This window comes from Vidua chalybeata, chromosome Z (genome assembly GCF_026979565.1).
Source record: "Vidua chalybeata isolate OUT-0048 chromosome Z, bVidCha1 merged haplotype, whole genome shotgun sequence".
NCBI classification, from domain to species: Eukaryota; Metazoa; Chordata; class Aves; order Passeriformes; family Viduidae; genus Vidua; species Vidua chalybeata.
The window spans coordinates 16307182-16329476 of NC_071570.1; the positions used below are offsets into that span (position 1 = coordinate 16307182).

General features: G+C 36.8%; 1 protein-coding gene across 3 annotated transcripts in view; it reads right to left on the reverse strand.

The window, feature by feature from the left end:
• The window catches only part of FOCAD (focadhesin), a 94071-nt gene that overhangs the window by 31692 nt on the left and 40084 nt on the right, over nt 1–22295 (reverse strand). For all 3 annotated transcript variants that reach the window (XM_053931609.1, XM_053931608.1, XM_053931610.1), the window contains exons 13-22: nt 21304–21408; nt 20796–20897; nt 19563–19693; nt 17848–17974; nt 12586–12720; nt 12153–12203; nt 10335–10418; nt 8863–8995; nt 5943–6131; nt 5592–5713 (exon numbers count right to left, since the gene is read on the reverse strand). In XM_053931609.1, the coding sequence (XP_053787584.1) occupies nt 5592–5713; nt 5943–6131; nt 8863–8995; nt 10335–10418; nt 12153–12203; nt 12586–12720; nt 17848–17974; nt 19563–19693; nt 20796–20897; nt 21304–21408 (1179 nt within the window). The remainder of the gene's footprint in view (nt 1–5591; nt 5714–5942; nt 6132–8862; nt 8996–10334; nt 10419–12152; nt 12204–12585; nt 12721–17847; nt 17975–19562; nt 19694–20795; nt 20898–21303; nt 21409–22295) is intronic.

Genomic DNA, 22295 nt, shown 5'->3' on the forward strand with positions numbered 1-22295 from the left:
GCTGAAGATTTTCATATAAGCCTTACTGCAACCTGCTATTTTAGTACAGAAACCAGTAGCCTTTACTTGTCATCTATCACTGGATATCAAGGGTAACAACAACTAGACTTAGTGTTGAGTAATTAATACTAGCAACCACAGGCAAAGGTGACAAGTGAAGTTCAGATTTTTTTTAAGTGCACAATTTATGTGTAAAAAAATATTGGCTGAGTGGGGAGGTGCAGGGAATGAGGCTCAAGGGAACTGAGAATTAAGGACAAGTGCTTGTGGAACACTGCCACATTGATGTGGGGTTTTTCTTAGAAACATCACTTGGCCAGACCAAGCAGCCAAGCAGTTTTTAAGGAAGAGCTGCAACCTGATATCTGAGGCACAAATGGCATGAACTTGGAGCTAGTAACCTGAGCCTGTCAACTGATGCTTCAGAAGGACATGTCTGCCTGAAAAGACACAAAATCATAGACCATGTTGGTCAAAATGCAAGACAGGTAATGCCAGCAAACCACAGGAGATACTACTCCTGTTTGGGACAACACCTTTATGTCAGTGAAATGTTTAGATATGTATTTAAATGCCCTGCTTGAATATGGGATATACAAAGTGCCACCTCAGTGACTTCATAAATAAGGCTAGCATTATGCATCTGTATCAAGAAAATAGTGAGACCTCTCTTTTAATTTTGAATTTTGCTTAGAGGCTCTTTTTAACATACTTGCATGCGTATACTTCCAAATTCACCCCCTAACATTTCTTTGTGAGAAAAGAATTGTCTTTCTCTAAGGCATAGTAGACTGAGGAAAAGAAAAACAAAAATCTGTCAGAAACTTAATTTCTGAATACGGTTTTATCACTGAATGAAATATGCTCAGTAAATTCAGTAGTAGAAACCAGCACAAACTAGTTCATATTTGTAACTACATCCATCTAGGCACAGAAGAATACAGTACAATGAATTCTGCTCCAGAAAATCCAATTATCATCTTAAGGTACTTCACATATGAGGTTTGAATAGACTCTTCGGTATCTTGATTACATCAAAACCAAACCAGGAAAAAAAGCACAGAAGGAGCTTTTCACTTTACTTTTCAAAGATGCATGTCATCACAGCACATCTAATTGAGCACACCTAAAAATATGCAGGGAATAGTTCTTCCATGAGTATACAGAGTGCCTATCATGATTATTACTTGTAGGGACGTACTTAATACTGCATAACTCAACTCTGCAACTCATCTTTGGAATTCTGCCTGCAAATATGACTCATAAATATGAAAAAGTAACTTGTGCTATTTCCAACACATTGAAAGCACTTGGATACTGAGAAACATGCAAAGGCAAGACCATTCTCCATTTGAAAAAAACCCTACAAATTGCACCAGGTCAGAGTGCCAAAGCCACCATCTATTACACTGGTCTGCCAATAGCAGTCTGCCTCTGTGCTTTTTGCATGCAGGATGAACTGTCCTCTTCACTTCCATTAAAGAACAAGATGAACAGCTAGCTGAAAGCCTAGCAACTCTAACCCAAAACACATATGAATAGAACCATCAAAATATGTGGCATATGATCTGAACATATGTGACTATTAATTCTCAATCATTTTCACAACAGATTAAGTGAATCTGATACAAAATAATTCCTATGAATTTCTATGAAGCATTACTTGCAAAACCTGAAACAGTCACAGGCAATATTTGGAGACTTCTTGTACAGTGTGCTCCAGGGCAGCCATAGAACAAAAGAAAACCCATGGTCTGTACTTCTGACCACTGTCACTACAGTAACTTACATGTCCCCTCAGAGAGAGGCTGACAAGCTCTGTTTAATAATCAAACAGCAGATCCCCATTTCTAAGGGAATGACGATCTTCCTCTTTCAACTCAGCAGTGACCACTAAAGAGCAATACAGCCAGCATTTGAAACATACCACAGTTTATTGATCCTATTTTCTTCTTCCTGTGAAATACCTATTCAAGTAACATCAGAAAAACCCTTCTGCATCTTAATCTGATCCTGCTGACAGGTATCACAGATGCATCCAATTCCTCAGCTATAATAGCACCTAGGTGATAGAATAAGTAAGGCCCATTAAAATTGAATAGTAAATTATCTTTTTGCTGCTGTTACTGTTCAATTTGCATGGCAGCTAAACCCAAGTGTTTATTATTTGTATGTTTTAAAAGACTTTTCAACATACAAGAAGAAAATCTCTCCTCTGCACACAATCATCATATAACTTTTTCTGGTAGCAGAATACCAGGCATCACAGTTTTACACATAAAGAACCTCATCAAAATGAAACAGGTATTTTCCAAGCCTCTGACCTTGCCCCAGTTCCAAAATCCAACTGCAATAATAGCAACTATGCATACACAGATACAGATAGATACACAACCTGTAGGTTCCTATTTTATAGCTGTGAACATAGATCAAACCACTGAAGACATAAAAACGTTATTATCCCAGTATGGTGCTGACTGCTTAGTCCTAACTGAGAAAATGCCAACTGCTGGAAATTTTTCGAAGTAAAAGAAGTAGATGCCTGCTAACTCCAATTAATTGCATTTTCTTGATGTTTACATCAACCTCAGAATTTATTCAGAGCTTTACACAGACCTCAATGCTTCAAAGGCAACTCTCAGACTTCTTATTAATAGAACACTCCTTACTTAAAATGTCACTATAAGGATTAACCCCTACAACTTCTTCCCTCTCCCAAAATCATGAGTCAAAGCTGTAGCAAAAAAAGTGTCATTTGGTAAGTTAAATCCCTAAAACACAGTGTGATGTGTTGAACTGTGACAACTTTGCAAAAACACATTAATTCCTACAGGACTGCAAGAATAACATGGGCCTAAGTCCTACTAACCCAATTTTCTTTGACCAGTTTGGCAGTTTTGTAGCTTAGGTTCCCTGTCTTTACTGTTAAACTCCGTTACTCAGAAAAACGTTGAGGACCAAACAAACAGTAAAGCATGAATTTTAGTTTGATGAACCCAGGGACTTGCCAAAGGCCCGAACAACTCTTTTCTGACCACCCTGTCTCTATGTACAAAGGGAAAAAAACAAGAAAAAACTTTGACTCTTAAAGCAGTGTAAACTGAAAACAGAAATACCGTTTTTGTAATCTAAATTTTACAGTTACGGTAGATTTTTGCTAAGATGGTGCAGTTAGCATTGTCTGAAGATATTTTGTGTTTAGTTTAAAATATAAACATATTTGGATTTATTTTTAGTTTTATTACACCTTGAATTAATCAAAGTACTTGGTAAAGTAGTGAGAGACTAGGTGAAATATTTCTGTCTCCAGTCATTCTATGTATTCACTGACTTGATCCAGTTCATCACATTCTCCACTACAAAACTGCCATGTTTTGTCTGGCAAACCATTTTAAGGTTCTGTTTCAATGAAGATAGCCTGTTCACAAACAAAGTCAATTTTGGATATGCTGCTGGATTTTATAATCACTGCTATTACACACAAATATTTTTTACCAGGATTCTATTTGATGCTTTAGGGCAACAGGCAAGTGTTTAAAACAAAGTTCAGAACTGATCTGCATCCCACTATAATTTGACTGATATAAAACTTTCATACATGCCTTCTATGATAATGTAATTAAACATGTTTTTCCTTCAGAACCACTATCCTCGAACTTAAGTCTCTCTGAATGAAGCAATTACATGCAGTGCAGAGCTTTTCTTTCTGGATACTATGGAAGCTCATGCATCATTCCTAACTCATTAATCTGAATCCCTGTGGACTTTCCCTGGTGCTCTCCACTGGAGCTTCCAAATAGTTAGAAAATATTCACTAATTTACACTCCTGTGATAATGAGGGGCATTATCTCCAGTTTCTGCTTTCATTCTTTAGCAGCAAAGACGTCAAGATGGAAAACATCTATTAAATTTGCATACATGGTTAGATATCTTGAGATAAATGTTCAAGGGTGGATTTTCTAAATTTTTCTAGTTTGAGTTTTTTCTAGTTTGAGTTTACATGTGAAGTACTTCATAATCCCATTGACACTGACTTCACAATACAGAGCCAGGGATGGATTTCTATTCTCCAGTCCAACTGGTACAGACTAGCTATTGTCCTTGGCCTAAATTCCACTGGGATCCACAGACACTAGTGTGTCTGTGGCCATAAGACATGATTATTATTTTTTGTGTCTTTTCAGTTGTGAAGGACCAAAATTGTTAAGATGTTATATGGAAAGCGTTGTATGCATATGCTAGCAAAACTGAAGCACTTCAGAGATGGTACAAAGCCAGAAGACTGTACTAGCCAGAAGGAGCCAACTTCACCATGGCACACATTTGATTGGAAACTCCAGGCAAACTACACTGCAGACAGGTTTGTTAGAGAGGGAACTGGTTTGCTTGCCCCAGAAAGACTGAGGGAGTTAACCAGTACAAACACAGTGTGAACATGCTGAAGCAGGACCTGAGAGCAAAGCCCAGAGGGAGCCATGCAGGTGTACCACAGGATCAGAATGTAGTCCACATGCATTATCCATGGCATACGCCTGTGTTCTACTGTCAAACTTTCAGTCTGTACACAGAAAACTCCCCAAACTCTGCACGCACAACCTTCCCACTCAAAAATTGTGCTATACTTATTTCATAACTGAGTGTTTGGTATCAGTGATTTTAGTAGCATCACAAAAGAACATCACAGAAGATATGCCTCACATCTGGGTGACAGTCACAAAACAAAATCAGGACCCCAATCACCCCCTCAGATGCATGTAAGTAGCTCCTACAGAAATATAAAATGACTGTATTAACAGAATAATTTTACAAACTTTTTTAAAGAGTTTAACACACTTTCACTTGTATTAAAAGCTGCTCCCATTGGCATACAGCTGGGAAATTAACACTTCATTCCCTGGATCCAGTTGAACTGCTTGGTTTTTTTTACTGTTGTCCAAAATTTTCAAAGATGAACTTTGATATTCAAAAGTACCGTAATTCAAAATGTTCTAACAGACTTCATTACATGCACTTTATTTTCCGTAATGATTATGTGAGGGCTTATTTCATGCCATTTTTCTAAAACCACACCAAAGGTAAAAGCATGGTTTTGGTGGCACAAACCTAATAGGTCAGGGAGCTGAAATGTTTAAGAGACAGAAAAAAATGCCAAGTCTTAGCAAGGTGTAGATATTGTTTCCCCAAGAAGCCCCGTCATTGTTCAGGCCTGCTATTCACCTACAACTGGTTACACATGACAGGTATCAGGCATATATGTATAGCAGTCTGCAAGGCAGAAAAAGGCGAAGCTCCTGTTTGTTCTTCTGATTTTCAGAAGAGGCATTTCAGCAGTGATTACTTAAAAAAAAAGTATTTACATGTTAAGTTCAAGTTAGTGAGGGTGCGTGACCACGGTGGTAGGCTGATGATCAGACTTCATGATTCTATGATTCTAGTTGTCCCTCACAAGAATTTCAGTTAATTATGATACATTCACACATGCCATCACTAGCTGATACAAACACCCAATGCACATAAAGAAAAGAGACAGTAAAGCAGGGAAGGAGGTGTTATAGCTCTGAAAAGCAGAGAAGAGTCAGCAACAACTTACCTCGTGAATGAGGGCGACCAACATTTGCTGGAAATTGCGGCCCCTGCTGGCCAGAAATCGGTTAATAGGCTTGCCATCCTTGCCCATGTGGACTGGGAGGTCGAAACACAGCAACATGCCAGCTGAAAGAGGGAGGGAAGGGGAACAGAAAGGTCAATGCCCACACTCAGAGTCAAGGGAGAACCCAAAGCAAAGTAAGGTTAACTTAATAAAGCAAACAATTCAAAAGATTGTGCAAGCATATTTAAGGGGTATAAAACATAATTTCTTAAGTTAATTCACCTTCAGATTCACAGAAATCTTTGATTCAAAATATGCATACTTGTCTACTTCAAGAAAATGATAGCTTACCTGCAAGACCTGGTGTCATGCCTGGTTGCTTGTTCCTCTCATACATTTTCAGCAAGAAATTTGGAACACCTGCCACTGTCTTCCCCTGGTCTGAGCGTGCAGTCCCTCCTCTTAATGCAGAATGATACACAGCACGTGGCATGTTGTTCATCTCCTGTTTCACAAGTGATGTTGCAAACTCTTCAAATGCTTGATGAAGTGGAATGCAATGACATGAGAGGAAAGGGAATGTGAGAGGCTGACGATTGTGAGGAAGTTCCAGTACAAAGCTACTTTATTCAAAACTGACATAGCTAGAAAGAGAGAAAGAGAGAGAGAAAAGAGAAGAGAAGAGAAGAGAAGAGAAGAGAAGAGAAGAGAAGAGAAGAGAAGAGAAGAGAAGAGAAGAGAAGAGAAGAGAAGAGAAGAGAAGAGAAGAGAAGAGAAGAGAAGAGAAGAGAAGAAAAGAAAAGAAAAGAAAAGAAAAGAAAAGAAAGAAAAGAAAAGAAAAGAAAAGAAAAGAAAAGAAAAGAAAAGAAAAGAAAAGAAAAGAAAAGAAAAGAAAAGAAAAGAAAAAGAAAAGAAAAGAAAGAGAGAAAGAGAGAGAAAGAGTGAGAGAAAGAGAGAAAGAGAGAAAGAGAGAAAGAAAGACCTTGACCATTCTATGAGCTGCTGATTGCCGCCTTTGATTGTTACAAAAGTAACAGTAATGATAGCACATGGTTGACAGAAGGACACATAGCAGAGTCTAAATCATGTTTCTGTAGCATGTCAGGAAGGGCACCTGCATCTTGGCATTTTTTCCTCTGCCTGTAATACCAATATCCTTCAAACAAAGCTCACAGAATGCAGTCAGCAATTTTCTCTGCAGTGATATAGACAGAAACTCTTAAGTTTTTGTCTTCAGCCTTCAGTTATGTTGGAAGAGGAGATATTTGTTGACATGAAAACACTATCCACCTACCTGCTCTAGACTTTTTATAAAAACTTTTTTGTTTGGGATGGCTACAACAATAGAGAAGAAATTTGCTTAAAGTGGGAGCTATTTCTCTTCTGGAAACCATTCACATTGATAGAGACCCCTTATCACTGCTGTCATATTACTGCATTCGCTGGTTATGCCAAAAGACATAAATACAAGCCATTCAGAAGCAATTCTTCAGGCAGGGGACAAGCCAAGGCTCTAGACTGACAAATATGACTCAAACTAAAACTAAAATCTGGATAAATTTAGTGAAACAACTAGATGTGCAGCATACTAGAAATACAGTATTTCAATGATTTAAATCAATCTGACAGTAAACAAAGATAACTAGCATCACATGAATAATATTTTTATTATTACTGGTGTTGTTACCATTGTTCTTATCATTATCATCATCTCTTTTGCGGTAAGGATACTACCCATATTACTAACAACAATGATATCAAGCTTATAGTTCTTTTTATGAATTATTTTTAATTCTCTGACAACCAGATTTGAGAAAAGTCTAAGGCACCCAGAATGAAAAACTATCAAAATAAAAAAAAAAAAAGGCTTTCATACCCCTTCTGATATCCTGGGAATCTAGTATGTAGAAACAATATGAAAACTTATGTGACAAACCAGTTTTAAAGGAGTATGAGACAAAATACTACCTAAAGCTCCACTTTCAAATGCTTCATGTAAGTAGTTTCAGATGATTAATCTCAATAACATGCACCACTAGAATTCCAGCAAATGAGATGACACAGATTCAGCTCCCATAGAACAGGCTCTGTGGCTTTTGGCCTGTCTTGGACATTGCCTCATTAATCCAGTTTCATACTCTTTTGGTGAAGCAATTCACTCTCAACAACCACTCCAGACAGTCACTAAAGCTTTTGCTCAAGTGTTCTGAACTCTGTGTTAACTAACAATGTTAGAAAACACCTCTGAGGAAGAAACTGCTTAGTGAATGTTTTGATTCAACACTTTCGATATCAGTCTGTGGTTGCTGCAATTCTGAATCCAGCCTATTCACTTTAAATTCCATTTTGGTTTCCCATCTTCCTAGAAAATTGGCTATTTCAGCATTCATTACACAGATTGAGTTTTCTGTCAAGATACATCACTCTCTTTCACTGAACTAGGTTATGTCATTCTCCTCCACAAAGCTTCCAAGATTTAATAGATAGGACTCTCTAGGTTAGGCTGCACACACTCCAGAAGCCTATGCATTCAGAGTTTGACAAATGGATTCTTTTAGAAACGTCCACTGGAGGAAAATATTAGAAAACACCACCTGCTATATCATGGCAATGTTACAGCCTGCAATCACACATGAAGATCCCATGTATTCTACAAAGAATGAAATAACAATGTCTATGTCCTGGCACAGTATCTCAAATGTTGTAACTTGTAAGATAAGATACATCTTATCTTGTAAGATAATGAGCATTTCTGTAATTCAACTGCACAGGTTTCAGAACAAGTGTCAGAGACCATCTGTTGAAACATACTTCAGTATCAATATCCATCTCTACAATTATGCATTAAAAATAGCACTGATATCTTAATCAATTAAGCAGACTTTGTGTACAGCATTGTTTTCATACCATTAATACTCTGTTTACAAAACAATAAATATAAAATTCACTTTACTTCCATCTGTCCCAGGCTAAAATACAAAGTTGCCTTTAGAAAGATCTGTTCAGTCCCCCCTACTGAGGTCACTTTCATGAAACAATGAGTACTTGAAGTACTCAATTTTTCCCCACCATCAGGACCTCTGTCACACAATCTTCCTAGAAATGGGTTGTGGGTTTTATTTTTTACTTTACAGTTTTTCCCATCATTTGTTAACGAAAAAAAGAAAGGCTGCACTTTAATGTGACACTCCATTCAAAAAGAGCTGCAAGTCTTTACAGTCACTGTGATTCCTTATCTGCAAAGTGACCTCAAACACTGGATATATTATACCTCCTAAAACAGCAGCTGGTGTTAGAGACATCAGCTTGATATATGAAGAACCCGGAACAAACAGATTTGTATCCTGATCCTCTTCATCTTCATTCATGTCTATCTCTTCCAGTGAGTCCATTTCTGGTCGTGCCTGGAAGATTTAAAAAAATTAAATGTCAGCACAAAAATCTCAAGTCTCATTACCATTCACGATTCCAAGTGTCAAAAATACCAACTAAATATGAAAAGTTCCCCATTTCATTATTTTCACTCCACTTCATAAATTTGAAGCTTAATGAATAAAAGCTTTTGTTCTACCTAACTAAAAGGCAACACTGGTTGGTAAAAATCACAGGGTGTGTAAATACATATCTTTTATCTTTTTCAAAATTCATCTTGACACTTACACCTGAACTAATATTCAAAAAACTTTACTGTCACCCTGATTCTTCTTCAGTTTAACAATGTTTTATATTGGTACTTTAATATAAACAAAACATTTTATACTTTTACATATTAGTTTTTGAAAAACTGCAACATATTTACATTTCTATAAATTAAAACATATTTACTCACTTTCTGTAAAGTACTGCACCAGTAATACGACTATAAAGTAACTGCACTAGTAATACAGAACTATATACTACTGTGAAAGATTTAGTCTTGCAGCTGAGTTTATATAATTCCCTTATTCTATCCTGTGGTCTTCTATGTGAAACACATTTTTTATTTGTAACTCTTCTCACTGATTTATATAAAACATTTACTATAAAGCCATAGGATTCACTATTCCATAAAGTACCAATGGACTACTGAGTACTGCCTAGTCTCTCACACAATGTAAAAAAAGTCATACAGATGACCTTATGCTCATCTCCTTGTACTTCTTCATTCTGTTAGGTTACTGAGTCACCTAATCAGAAGTTTCAGAGTTTAACAGCCCTCTGCACACTTAAAAAGCCTTTTAGTAAATACCTCAACTATTTTCTGACTGCCTTTACTGACAAAAAAGTAAAATGTTATGCTGTAAAAGTTCACAACAAAAACACGGGAAAACTTTCAGCTTAGTTACAAAAATTGCACCTACTTTTCAAACTGACTCGCCTGTTTTGCAAACAAAAGACCTATCCATGAGTGTGAATGCAATGGAAGAAACAGCAATCACAAGAGCTGCTTAGTGCCAAGATTCAAATGGAAGCACTAACAGAAGAGCATAAAATGCAATCAGCTGCCCAAAAAAGTCGCTAATTTAATAACAAAATAAGAAAAACGACCTTCTGACTGCTTAGCCTTAAGTTTCATTTGTGCCTTTCCTTGCTTATAAGACTTAGCTATTCCAATCACACATGACATCATCTCATACTACCAGCAGGAGCTAGTAGAATTTCTGGCAGAGAAGTCACAAGGAATGGTTTCCCTTTCAAGAGGATATAATCCATGTCAGATGGAAGTGTCAGATGTGCTTACTATCAAACATATAACATGGTTACCTCTCCAGGAAGATGAAGAATTGTATGTTCTTCAGAGTCAAATGATGAGAGTGATTTATAGGCTGAAATGGCTACAAGGGCATCCTAGAAAATTAATAGGAAGAGAAAGAAAATCACAAACACAGCATATGGTATTGCTACTGGAAACTCCATAAGAGCTTATCAAGTAACCACTGAACGCTGAAAAAGAGTTCAACAATATTTTCCTGAGGAACACTCTCAATTGCTTACTTTTTATATACACAATGCAAAGTAGCAAGACCAATCTAGGCTTGATAACAACCATTGTGAGCATTTCACTTCAGATAGAAATATCCAAGCTATGAGAATAATGTTGATAACATATTGATGTTTTAGCTGTTGCTAAGAAGTGCTTACTCTAAATCAAAGACTTTTCAGCTTCCTGTGCCAGTGTGCAGGTGCACAAGATGCTCAGAAGGAGCAAGGCCAAGACAGATGACCTGAACTGACCAAAGGGATATTCCATATCATAAAACTTTATGCCTAGCATATAAACTCAGGCTAAGTTGGCCAGACAGTACCCATTACTGCTCAGGGATGGACTGGGCATCCCTCAGTGGGTGGTGAGCATTGTATTGTGCAACGCTTTTATTCCACTTTGTCTTTTTGTTATATCCCCTTTTTTTACTATTATTATTGTTACTGTTTTGTCTTTTTGTTTTATCCCCTTTCTTTACTATCATTATTGTTACTGTTATTTTGTTGTTGTTATTATTATTACACAGAAACTTATGAACCTGTACTTGTCTCAGTCCATGGGGTTTACCTTTTTCCAGTTCTCCTCCCCATCCCACCACAAAGAAGGGGAGTGAACAAGTGGCTGCATGGTACTTAGCTGTCATCTGGGATTAACCATGTGGTTGAAAAATTCTGAAAAACTGAAATAGGCTGACAAAAGTTTTAGTCTTTAACTAAAATACACTACTTCCACCAGCACTATTGTGACGATAGGCCAACATTCCCATGGCATTACAACACTCTGCAAGTGAATTTGTCAAGAATGCTTCCCATGTTAAGGCTGAAATTTTCCAGAGGAAGTCAAACTAGTTTCACAAAATCACAGAATATGCTGAGTTGGAAGGCACCCACATGGATCATTGTGTCCACCTCCTGGCTCGGTACAGGACATCCCCAAGAGTCACACCTTGTGCCTGAGAGCACCGTCCAAACGCTTCTTGAACTGTGTCAAGCTTGGTACCGTGACCACTGCCCTGGGAAGCTGCTCCAGTGCCCAACCACCCTCTGGGGAAAGAATCTTTTCCTGCTATCTCACCTAAACCTCCTCTGACACAGCTTCAGTCCATTCCCTCAGGTCCTGTCATTGGTCACCAGAGAGCAAAGATTAGTGTCTGGCCCTCCTCTTCCCCTTGTGAAGAAGCTGCAGACTCCAGTGATGTCTGTCCTCAGTCATCTCCAGGCTGAACAGACCAAGTGACCTCAGCCATTCCTCATATGCTTCCCCTCAAGGTCCCTTGCCATCTTTGTGGCCGTTCTTTGGATGCTCTCTAACAATTTAATGTCTTTCTTATATTGTGGTGCCCAAAACTGCCCCCAGCACTCGAGGTGAGGACATAGTAGTGCAGAGTTCGTTTGTAAATTCTCCTTGGAAATGGAAGACGTTAGAACCTGCAGTTACCACCTTTTACATGCAGTACATTGCTTCAGAAACAGTGTCAAGCAACAGGAAAAAAAACCTATTAGAAAATGAGATTACTGACACTGTCTTGATGGAAAAGTACAAAACTTAATATCCTGTTGCTGACATCGGAAATTAATGTTTTCAATTATATCACTTACCTCATTCTGTGTATTGTTCCAAAGGAAGCTGATAACTTGAGCTTTGAATTTCTACAAAAGCAAAGGAAATATGCATTTCTCTTTGACCAAATAAGCAGTTGAAATACAGACAGTTCCCTGAAACAACTTACTGCCACATCAACATAGATTGAGCTAGGAAAGTGGAAGGAGTGGAGCTCTGAACTCCAGACATATTCACATGTCCTCACATTCTGTGAGAGGGAAACCATGGATTAACCTTGCACTGGAATTTCCCATCTATTTCCCAGGACACACTAATGCAAGTGAAAACTGTGAAACTGTATGAAACATGAATTTGACTAATCTGAACTGGGCAGTGGGTGCAATTTTATCTAGATTAAGCAGGCTTATGTAAAAGTTATATACAAAGATACACTAAAAGAAAGAGTCACCTTAGTCCATAAGTACACACCTCAAATTCATTTGTATTCACTGTTAATGAGGGAACCAGGGAAAACAATTCATTCAGTGCTTTTAAAATGAGTGGTCTTGTATCACAACTCAGCTTTGGTGACAGAGCATTCCATGTAGAACGGATGCAAACAACCTGCAAGCAAAGAGGGAGGCATCATTACTTACAGCTATCCCAACTTCACTTAAATAACATTTCTTTCCAGTGCTTGTCCTTGCTCTTCCTTCTTGAGAACAGGAATTAATATATGGTTCATAAAAAGTAAAAAAGCAAGCATGTTAAAAATTCACTTGTAGATCAATTAATGTAACACAGTAATACTGCACAGTATTTCACCAGGGAAAGCAACTACCTGTAGGAGGAAATAACACACTGTAAGCAATACACAGAGCTGTACATGTATCTTCATACCACATTAGTGCTCTACTTAACTTGGTCAAATTAGCTAAAAAGCAAGCTGTCTCTGGGACAATAGGATGAAAGCAGAGGAAGCCACCGAGGAATCTATTTTTGCTGGGAGCCCTACAAAACAAAATACCTTTAATCTTTAAAAACAATAAAAGCAAAAAAAAATTGAAGAACAAAGATGCAAACCACAAAAGTTCATGAATCTAGAAACTGTTGGAAATTGTCAAACTACAATAAATACTAAACACCAATACCTAATACTAACGCCTTTACACTGTAACTAGAGCACAACAGGATACATAATTTGTCTTCCAGGATACATAATTTCCCTCCTGGAAACAACACACATCTCACCAAGCTTCTTTTCACCTTCAAAGATCTGCATGACAGCTCAACAAGCAGTCAGTACAACATTTTGCATTTCCAGGCACTGAAAAAGTCTGTAAGATGTTCAGTCACTTCTAGCTGAAGAATTATACAGAAGTCATAAAAAGTAATAGTCAGGTTTCTCAAGGAAACTTGAATAGACAACAATACTGGTACTAAAACTTCCTCCTTTTTCCTTGTGAGATGTTTTCTGTCACCCAGGCTATCTCTTGGTAACAAGCTGTGTATTTTCCTGAAAATACCTTAAGTAATTTTCATGGAGCATTTCATCAAAACTTAATGTTGCTACCTGTGGAGAACGTAACATTACAGAATTTTACCACTATACCTAAAATAATTCTGTCTATAATTTATCTGTTGTTACTACTTGTCTCAGTTTTCAGACTCCACTGCAACAAAACCAGTACAAAACAGGAAAAAAATACAACCAAATAAATAACAAAAAACCCCAACAAATAGAACCAAGAACCCCAAACTGTAATTCTGTTCACCCTATCCCACCCCACTGAACTACAACATAAAGAAAAAACCCAAACCTCAAACCATGTATGCTTAGAACCAAAGTCTAGGCAAAATTTTTAAAATAGCAATGGCAAAGCAAAGTACAATTTTCAGCCTTCTAAAGTGAAAAATTGCAAATCAAGACTTAAAAGTCTGAGCAAATGCCATGAAAATGTCTTTCAGGCATAAAAATTACAACAAACTAACAGAAGACAAAGACATTGAGAAATACAAATTGATCTATGTAATGAAATCAAATAAAGGTATGTTTATGCAGATATTCCACAAAGGCATTGAGAAAAGCAGTTTTAGTATTATTCTGCACTGAAAAAACAGACTGGTTTGTATCCCTGAATGTAGGTAATTGCCAAATTTAGCAGTCACTATAGTGAGTGCAAAACACATTTCAGGGTGCAGTTTAAAAAATGAAAGATATATTTTGAGTTGAACCCATTTCAGGAACAGCAAATCCATGAATGTGTTTCTATGGTAACATCCACTGGTGGCTAGAAAGACCTCATCTGATAACATTCCAAGTGAAAATGATACCTCTCTTTCCATTCTTTCAAAATAGACTGTTTGCAAGAATAAGAAAAAAGGTCTTCCAGTGTTCAGAAACACAGACATGTCTATTAACACTGGAAGTTCCTCCTCAACTATCTAGAAATGTTAAATTTGTAATGAGTTAGTCTGGAAAACACAACATGTATTAATATGTAGAGAAAACAAGCAGTGCATTTGCAGATTGGATACAGTAATTTAGGAAGACTAACAAATCATTAGCCAGCATGTTTAATTTCATTCTTTCCCATAGTAACACACATATTCTCCAACTTCACCTAAGAGGTGAAAAAAGGCCTTAAAAATAGCCAGCATCCTAACAGAAGATTCAGATTTGGCTTAAGACTGTACAATCCCTTCTCAGGTGGTATTTTCTAGACTTGCAACTTAACACCTGTCCTACAGAAAACTCCTACCAAATGACGTAAACTGATGGAACAGGGCTAGAACAGTGGGAAACTGGTACTTTACACATCATAAAACCCCACAGTAAATAAGAAAGGTTATAAAAGCAGTAATAACCTTGACATGGTGTCTTCCTGGAGGAATGGGCAACTGTGATAAATATCTTGTGATGAAATTTATCTGCTAGTCATGAATCCCCAAGGAAAAGCCCTGTGATTTCATAGACACTGTCCAGCTTCATAAATCTGTCCTCTGAAAATGAAAAATACTCTAGAAAACTAGCAAGATAAGAGAACTTTAAAACCCTGGTATGCCAATTACTGTCTGAAAAAAAAAAAAAAAAATTGTTGCAATGCAGAAAACGTGTGTTTAGAGATCTAGACACGCTAGTGCCATGCTTTGGTAAAGTTCTTAAGTCTGTTTTTATTTTTTTGTTGTGTGGGTTTTTTTCATTCTGGTTTGTTCAAATTAACACATCACTGTTATCTGGAGACATTAACAATCACACAGTGCTTTTGGTACAATACATTTTGATTTACGTTTAGGTTTTCTTGTAATTTTAAATTTGATTTTAAAATAGCAAGCTTGCCACTCCACAAAACTGACTGCTAGATAGGAAAAAAATAAAAGGTAAATTTTACAGGTGCTGAGGAGAGACAAAGCATTTCTGCTTCAGGTAACCTATGGCCTTAAAGGGTGAGAAATCTTAGGAGAAAAATAGAGAACAACATTTCAATGGAAAGGGGATTTAAACACTATGCTTAGAAATTTTATTCTTGAATGTTTCTTGGCTTGTATACTGTACTTGATACATGATGCCAGGATAGCTTCAAATGAAGTACACTAGTTTCTGTTGAAATCACTGGGGGGAAAAAAATTATATGCCAAAAAAGAGGAAATGTGATCTGGCAAGAACTGTGTGACTTTTTTGCATTTTTCATATTCAAGTCACTGTGCATTATTCACTAATGAGCTTATGTTACACCTACCAAAAACAAAGAGGGAGGTGAAAGCAGCTAGCCCTTCTTTCAAGTCCTGCAAAAGCTAAGCTTATACTCTTAACACTATTCATATAGGATGCACTTTGAATGAAGTCCCTATCTTTATGCAATTACTGCAATCAGTAGAATGGATAACTATTCTTACACAAGAGTCAACGAAAAAAAAGAAATCAATGAAAAAAGAAATTTGTTATAGCAAATTTTGTTATCGCATTTTAACAAAGGAACCTTTCTGAGACTCTCAGAACTCAACTCTGACAAAGCCACGTGGTGTATAGGGCTCAATCATCAACTGAGTCAACACTGTATGTATGAAAACATAATTTATTATTCTGGTTCAAAAGCTGACTGAAAGCTCTGCCCTCTAAAATACTACATCTAAGCAGCTGCACGTGGAAAAGCTCGGATGCTATATCCCTTTCCCTTAAGTCAGCGGCAGAGACAGAAAACACCAAAACAAAACCCATTTCTATGATTATGTCCTTTTTGCACTGCAAACTATAGTCTAAACAATAAATAAGAGACAGATTAAATTACTTAACCCAAATGATAACCCAGCTTGCCAAACCACAAGAGAATTCCCTGTTGAAGTTTCAGAATAGCTAGGTGGTAGATTAGGTCTCCCAGAACATTACACTGTAGTTAGGGAAATAAGGTGAATAGAATTTGGACAGGAAAAATTGGTTAACATCCACAAAGTCTATCCATCCCTCCTTCCTTTCTTCCTTCTTTCCATCTTGAGTAGTCTTAGCCTTCCAGTCCTCAACAGTGGTACAGTATACATCGGTTCTCAAATGAGGCTATTATAGTAGGGTGTGAAATTTATTATATATCTAACTCCTACTTCTTTGCAAGACAAAGTCTAAATATAATCCAGCCTGGGAAAACACTGATCTAATACCAAGGCCAGCATTCAAAGAATCTAAGTGACCTTAAGAAGAGCCAAACTTCACACCAAAGGCAAACAAAAAATTACCCTAAATAAATTGTTCCTTAGCAGCCATTGTCTGACCATTTTTAACTATATTGAATACAAATATCTGTGGATGATTCACTATATTGTTCTTGAACTGCTCAGTGATTTCAAATAATGTAGCAATGGCTGGTGTTACTGCAGTAAACACTGCAGTGGAAGTGTAGTAGTGGATAAACATAAAATTGCTGTTTGGCAGAGAATGGGTAATCAAAATATTCCTGCAGGATATAATTAGTTCACTACTCTGATGGCCTGTATAGTACAGTTTTTCAGTAGCAGATTCACAGCATGTCTGTGCCTGCACCACAACACCAGGATATCACCGTCTGGGATGTGGAAACAAAGAGCCTTGTTTCCTAGATTAGAGATATCGTAGCATCGCTATTTGGGTTCAAAGGGACCTCTCAATATTTCCAGCCCAGCCTCCTGCTCAAAGCAGGATTACAATGAGATCAGATCCAGTTGCTCAGGGTTGTATCCAAAAGGAATGAGAAAATCTCCAGGGAAGGACAGAGCACAGTCTCTCTGGGCAGATTGTCCCAAAGCTTACTTGTCCTGTTCATCAGTAAGCAATGAATGTGTTATGGTAAAAGAGAAGCCTCCCAGCTGCTAGCGATTGCACTCCCTATCTGGTACACTCTATGAATGAGACACAGCAGGGCAGGCCAGTAAAAAAATACAAAAATTACATTATTTAAGTGCCTTTCAGCCAATCAGAATTATGTACCAAACAGTCTTCCTTTTCAAATCTCAGGGAAAGATGCATGGAATGATGTCTTTGCAAGAAACTGCAAAGCTGATTTAAAATTTCAGCTCATGCACTGAAGGGCTGACCTGCTGTGGTAGGAGGTCACAGTACAATTTCCCAGGAACTATTAACTTATGTTGGAGGAGAGGAATTAGATTTGTCAGAAGAAATTCTGCAGCAACTCAATGTACCCTTAAAAAAGAGCCAACCAGGAAAAAAACTTCATGAACCATGAGCAAAACTTGAAACACAAGGACAAGCCAATTTAATCTTACCTCAGCCTCACAAAGTGCCCGTAGACCCTGTAATACTATGGCAGCGGGTGAAGCTTGATCAGGTTTTGTGCATTCATTTAATACCTGGGAAATTGCAGCCAACATGTCTGCTCCATGCTGGTATGGTCTAAAGGAAAAAAAAAAAAATAGAAGGCAATATTCACACATACACACAAGTCATAATTTATACACAAAAATCTATTAAGTGCTAGTTTTATTTAAGTGACAACTAAAACTGTCTAGAACTGGGAATTCACACACACACACAGAAAAAAACATACAAGGAGGATATGACAGAGCGCTCTAAAGGCTGAGTGACATGGGGAATTAAATCAGCAGGCATCAAGTTCCAAATAAAAGATTACCAAATGCTAAAGTTGTAGAAGGTTTTGTCTAAACATGTTGTGTTCACTGAAAGATTACATCATTCAAGAAGGGACAGAGAATGAAAGTCCAAATGCACGTTTTTATGATTCTTTGTTGCATTCTCCTGCAAGTAGTCCCTACTGTGTATTGGTGGGATTCTGGCAACAAATGTTTTCTGTCCTTTTTACATCAGAGAGCTATGTTTTCCCTTTTTTTTTTTTTTTTTTCCCTGCTGCAATGCCACTTCTCCTTCCCTCAGAGACTGTATGGGCTGCTTTAACTTTCCAGTCTTTTAACTATCCATTCAGTTTTATTGGGTTGTGGGGGGCAAGGTGTTCAACAGTTCCTCATACTACCTCTGTAAGAGATTCTGGTAAATGGTATCTGGGAGGTGATTTATATGCATGGTAAATTGTGCCTTATCTATTCATTCACACTTTCTTCAAAATAATTTCTAAACGCATGAAGAATGTGCACACACCTGAACTCCAGCTATACCACTTAACTGGCAAAAAGAATACTAAATGTGCTTTGAGATTTCTTTCTTGCTTTTCACTTCAAATAACCTTATTGAAAAATACTGTCTGCCAAAATGGAAGAAGGTTGAAGAGGTAAAGGAAAAGATATTTTTTAGGAACTTATTTTTAGTTGATACTTAGAAGTTATTTGAATCTTCTCAGCTGTTAGTAGCTGACCTTCAAAAAGGAAAGTGAAAACTGGAACCCAAGATAGGTGACAAACAGAAAAGGAATACGGTGCACATAAAACCTTGCAATAAATACCAATGCATTTAAAAATACTTTTTACAGGAACTCTAATTTATTATCAAGTACTGATATTCATTAATTGTTAGAGCTGGAAAGGTTCAATGTATTATCTAGTTAGACCTGTACAACAGTGTTCTGTGCTATTATAGCTGAGTTAAGCCCAAAAATATACATGTGACAAATATGTAATATTTGGTTTTCAGAAAAATATGTAATATATGGTTTTCAGAAAAAAAAAATTCTATCTTTCTTTAAATAGATCAAAAGACACACAATTAGTCCGTATTTCTATATTTCATCTCTCCCTTTTTCTAATCTGGAAGTATTATGCCTGAAGTTTCTACCCTGAACCAGCATAGGATGCATCTTTTATTCCAGGATGAAGATAATTTAATTTTAACAGCATTTATATGTGCATTCTATTAGTCATAACAGAAAACCCCAAACTTAGTAGCTGCTTAGATTAGCAATGGCTGAGTCAGTGTCTCAACTAGAAAAATATTACTCACAATTAAAAAAAATTAAAAATATTACTCACAATTAACATTACAAAGATACAAGATACGTAACACTTGCACTTACCTCAGCCTACATATATCTCTTATACAAGCAGCTTTAGCAATCAGCTTTTCCCATTGAGCATCTTTGTCAACAGACACAGAGGGTATATCAGACATTGCCAAGAACTTCTGCAGTTCTGGATAAATTCGATCCTAGAAAAGATTTCATTACAAATAATCATCACACCTTTAAAAGCATGACTGGATTTTCAATTGGTAGCACTTCAACATGACTTCTGCATACCACTTTGATTTTTATTATTGTATACCATATTTTGCTTTTTTTCATTATTTGTCTCTAATGCTACATTGAGATCAAACTGGCTTTTGCAGACCAGGTCTCTATTCATCTTTTAAAAAATCAGAAGCAAATTATTGTACATAACTTGTGCTGATTTTGTCTGGGACAGAGTTAATTCTCTTCGCAATGGCTGGCATGGAACTGTGTTTTGGATTTCTGCTGAACACAGGGTTGATAATACAGAGATGTTTTCATTATTGATGAGCGGGGCTTACACACAGCCAAGGCCTTTTCTGCTTTTCATGCTGGGGAGGAAGTTGGGGATGCTAGCGAGGTTGGGAGGAGACACAGCCAGGATGGGTGACCCAAAATCAGAGGGATATTCCACACCATATGACATCATACTCAGGATACAAAATGGAGGGAAGAAGGAGGAAGGGGGAGACATTTGGATTGATGACATTTGTCTTCTCAAGCCACCATTACATGTGATCTCTCTCCAGGAGATGGCTGAACACGTGTCTGGAAAGCAGTGAATTAATTCCCTGTTTTGTTTTGCTTGTGTGCACAGCTTTTGCTTTTGCTATTAAACTGTCTATCTCAACCCACCAGTTTTCTTCCTTTCACCCTTCTAAATTTTCTCCCCAGTCTTTACTGGTGGGTATAGGTATGAGTGAGTGGGTGTGTGGTACTTTGGTACTAGCTGGGGTTAAACCAACACTAAGATCTTGTTCTTACTGCATATAATGAAAAGCAGAAAGCTATCCTTCAAACAATTTTTTTTCTAATCACAGTTTAAGATGTCGTGAAATGAAAATAAAATTTTATGAAAGACATACTATTTAAATATTCTACTAGAAGATCAGTATAGACACCATTAACACTATTTACTTCATAGTGCTGATAGTGACATACTAGTGGAAGCTATGTTCCACAATTATTTTCTTCCTTGGTTAACGGTAATGAAGTTTTTCAACTGGACTTATTATAGTGACACTATAAGAAGTTTCTAACCTGTCTTTCCCATAATGATGTCATCAGCCGTGAGGCAATTGCTCTGAGCTTAGCTGTGCTCCCCAGCATGTGTATGGCACGTAGAATCTGAGATACACAAACCTGAAAGAAATTTTTCATCAAGTTTGTTATTTTATATGTCCAAGGACAAAGAGTAACCTAGAAATCATTATTTTACAACCAAGTACAACCAGGAAAAACTGGAAAAACCATCCAACTGCAATACTAGAAATAAACTGAAAGTAATTTTCCAAAAAACTTTAGCAAATAACAAGTCCAAGAGCATCCTCTCATAACATATATAATGATCATACAGTGTAGAAAGTAAAGTGTAATGTACATTTAACTTTAAAACAAATATCATATCCCATCCAAAATATTACAAAGTAATGCAGAAGCTTAAAAATCAGTTAAGCAAGATATACATTGCTCAGTCTAAATAGTTTTTATAAATACATGACCTTTTATTGACACAGTTTTCATTTTACTAAAAATCTTTCATTCTGACCTTATGTACACCGAGTGTAGGCAAAGTATACAATATCTCCCTGTAAAGTGCAGGCTCCAAAGGTCTTCCCAATTTAAATATCAGAACAGGGATGAGATTTGGGACCTAAAATAGAACAAATGCAGGAAAATTTGCCAAATTTGCCAACATGACACCTTAGAAAAGACAATGGACTTGTCTCAACATATTAGAAAATCATACCTTTTATGCATTTATTTCCTGCCTGCATATATGAGAAACCTGTCACATAATACAATATAATTTATTACATTCTTACTATATGGTACAAAACTTCCAGAGAGCTGCTGCTGAAGTTACAATAAAGTAAAGGACACTTACAGATCTCCATTCCCTTTTTAATCAGATTTTCTGTATTTTCACATAAGCAGGTGCTACAGTTTTTTTCTTGTGCATCTTCTTATCACTGTGTGATTACATCTAAAATTAAATCTACTCATGATGTAATTTTGTTATGACTACGTAAAACACAAGCACACAGAAAAACACAAATACATATGCTATTTATATATGAGATATATACATATATGACTGGTTTATACAGATACTGGTTAAAAACCAATGGAAAATTCTGCTACACCATTTGTTTCAACATGCATTTTTATATGAGCAGATGATAAAATTTTTTACTGTAAAAAGATCTGTCTCAGTCCACAGGAAGAATAATAACTAATAATTCAAGTGCTCTGGGATTTTGCATACTTGGCTCTGTTCTGGCTCCAAATCAGGGACCAAAAAAAGAAATTGTTTGTTCTTCAAGTCATCATTATCTTTACAGGATATCTTTACAGTTCAGCAATGTAAAGTGGTGCTTCCACAAACTTAAACTATGCTCTGGAATTGTTAATAGTAACTGGTATAGTTAATTTATTAGGTGGCATTTACCACCCAATGAATTAACTATAATGCATTACTTTTTTCCATTTTCCAAATTGTATTTGACATTCTTAAATAAAATAAATCCCTTTATAAAC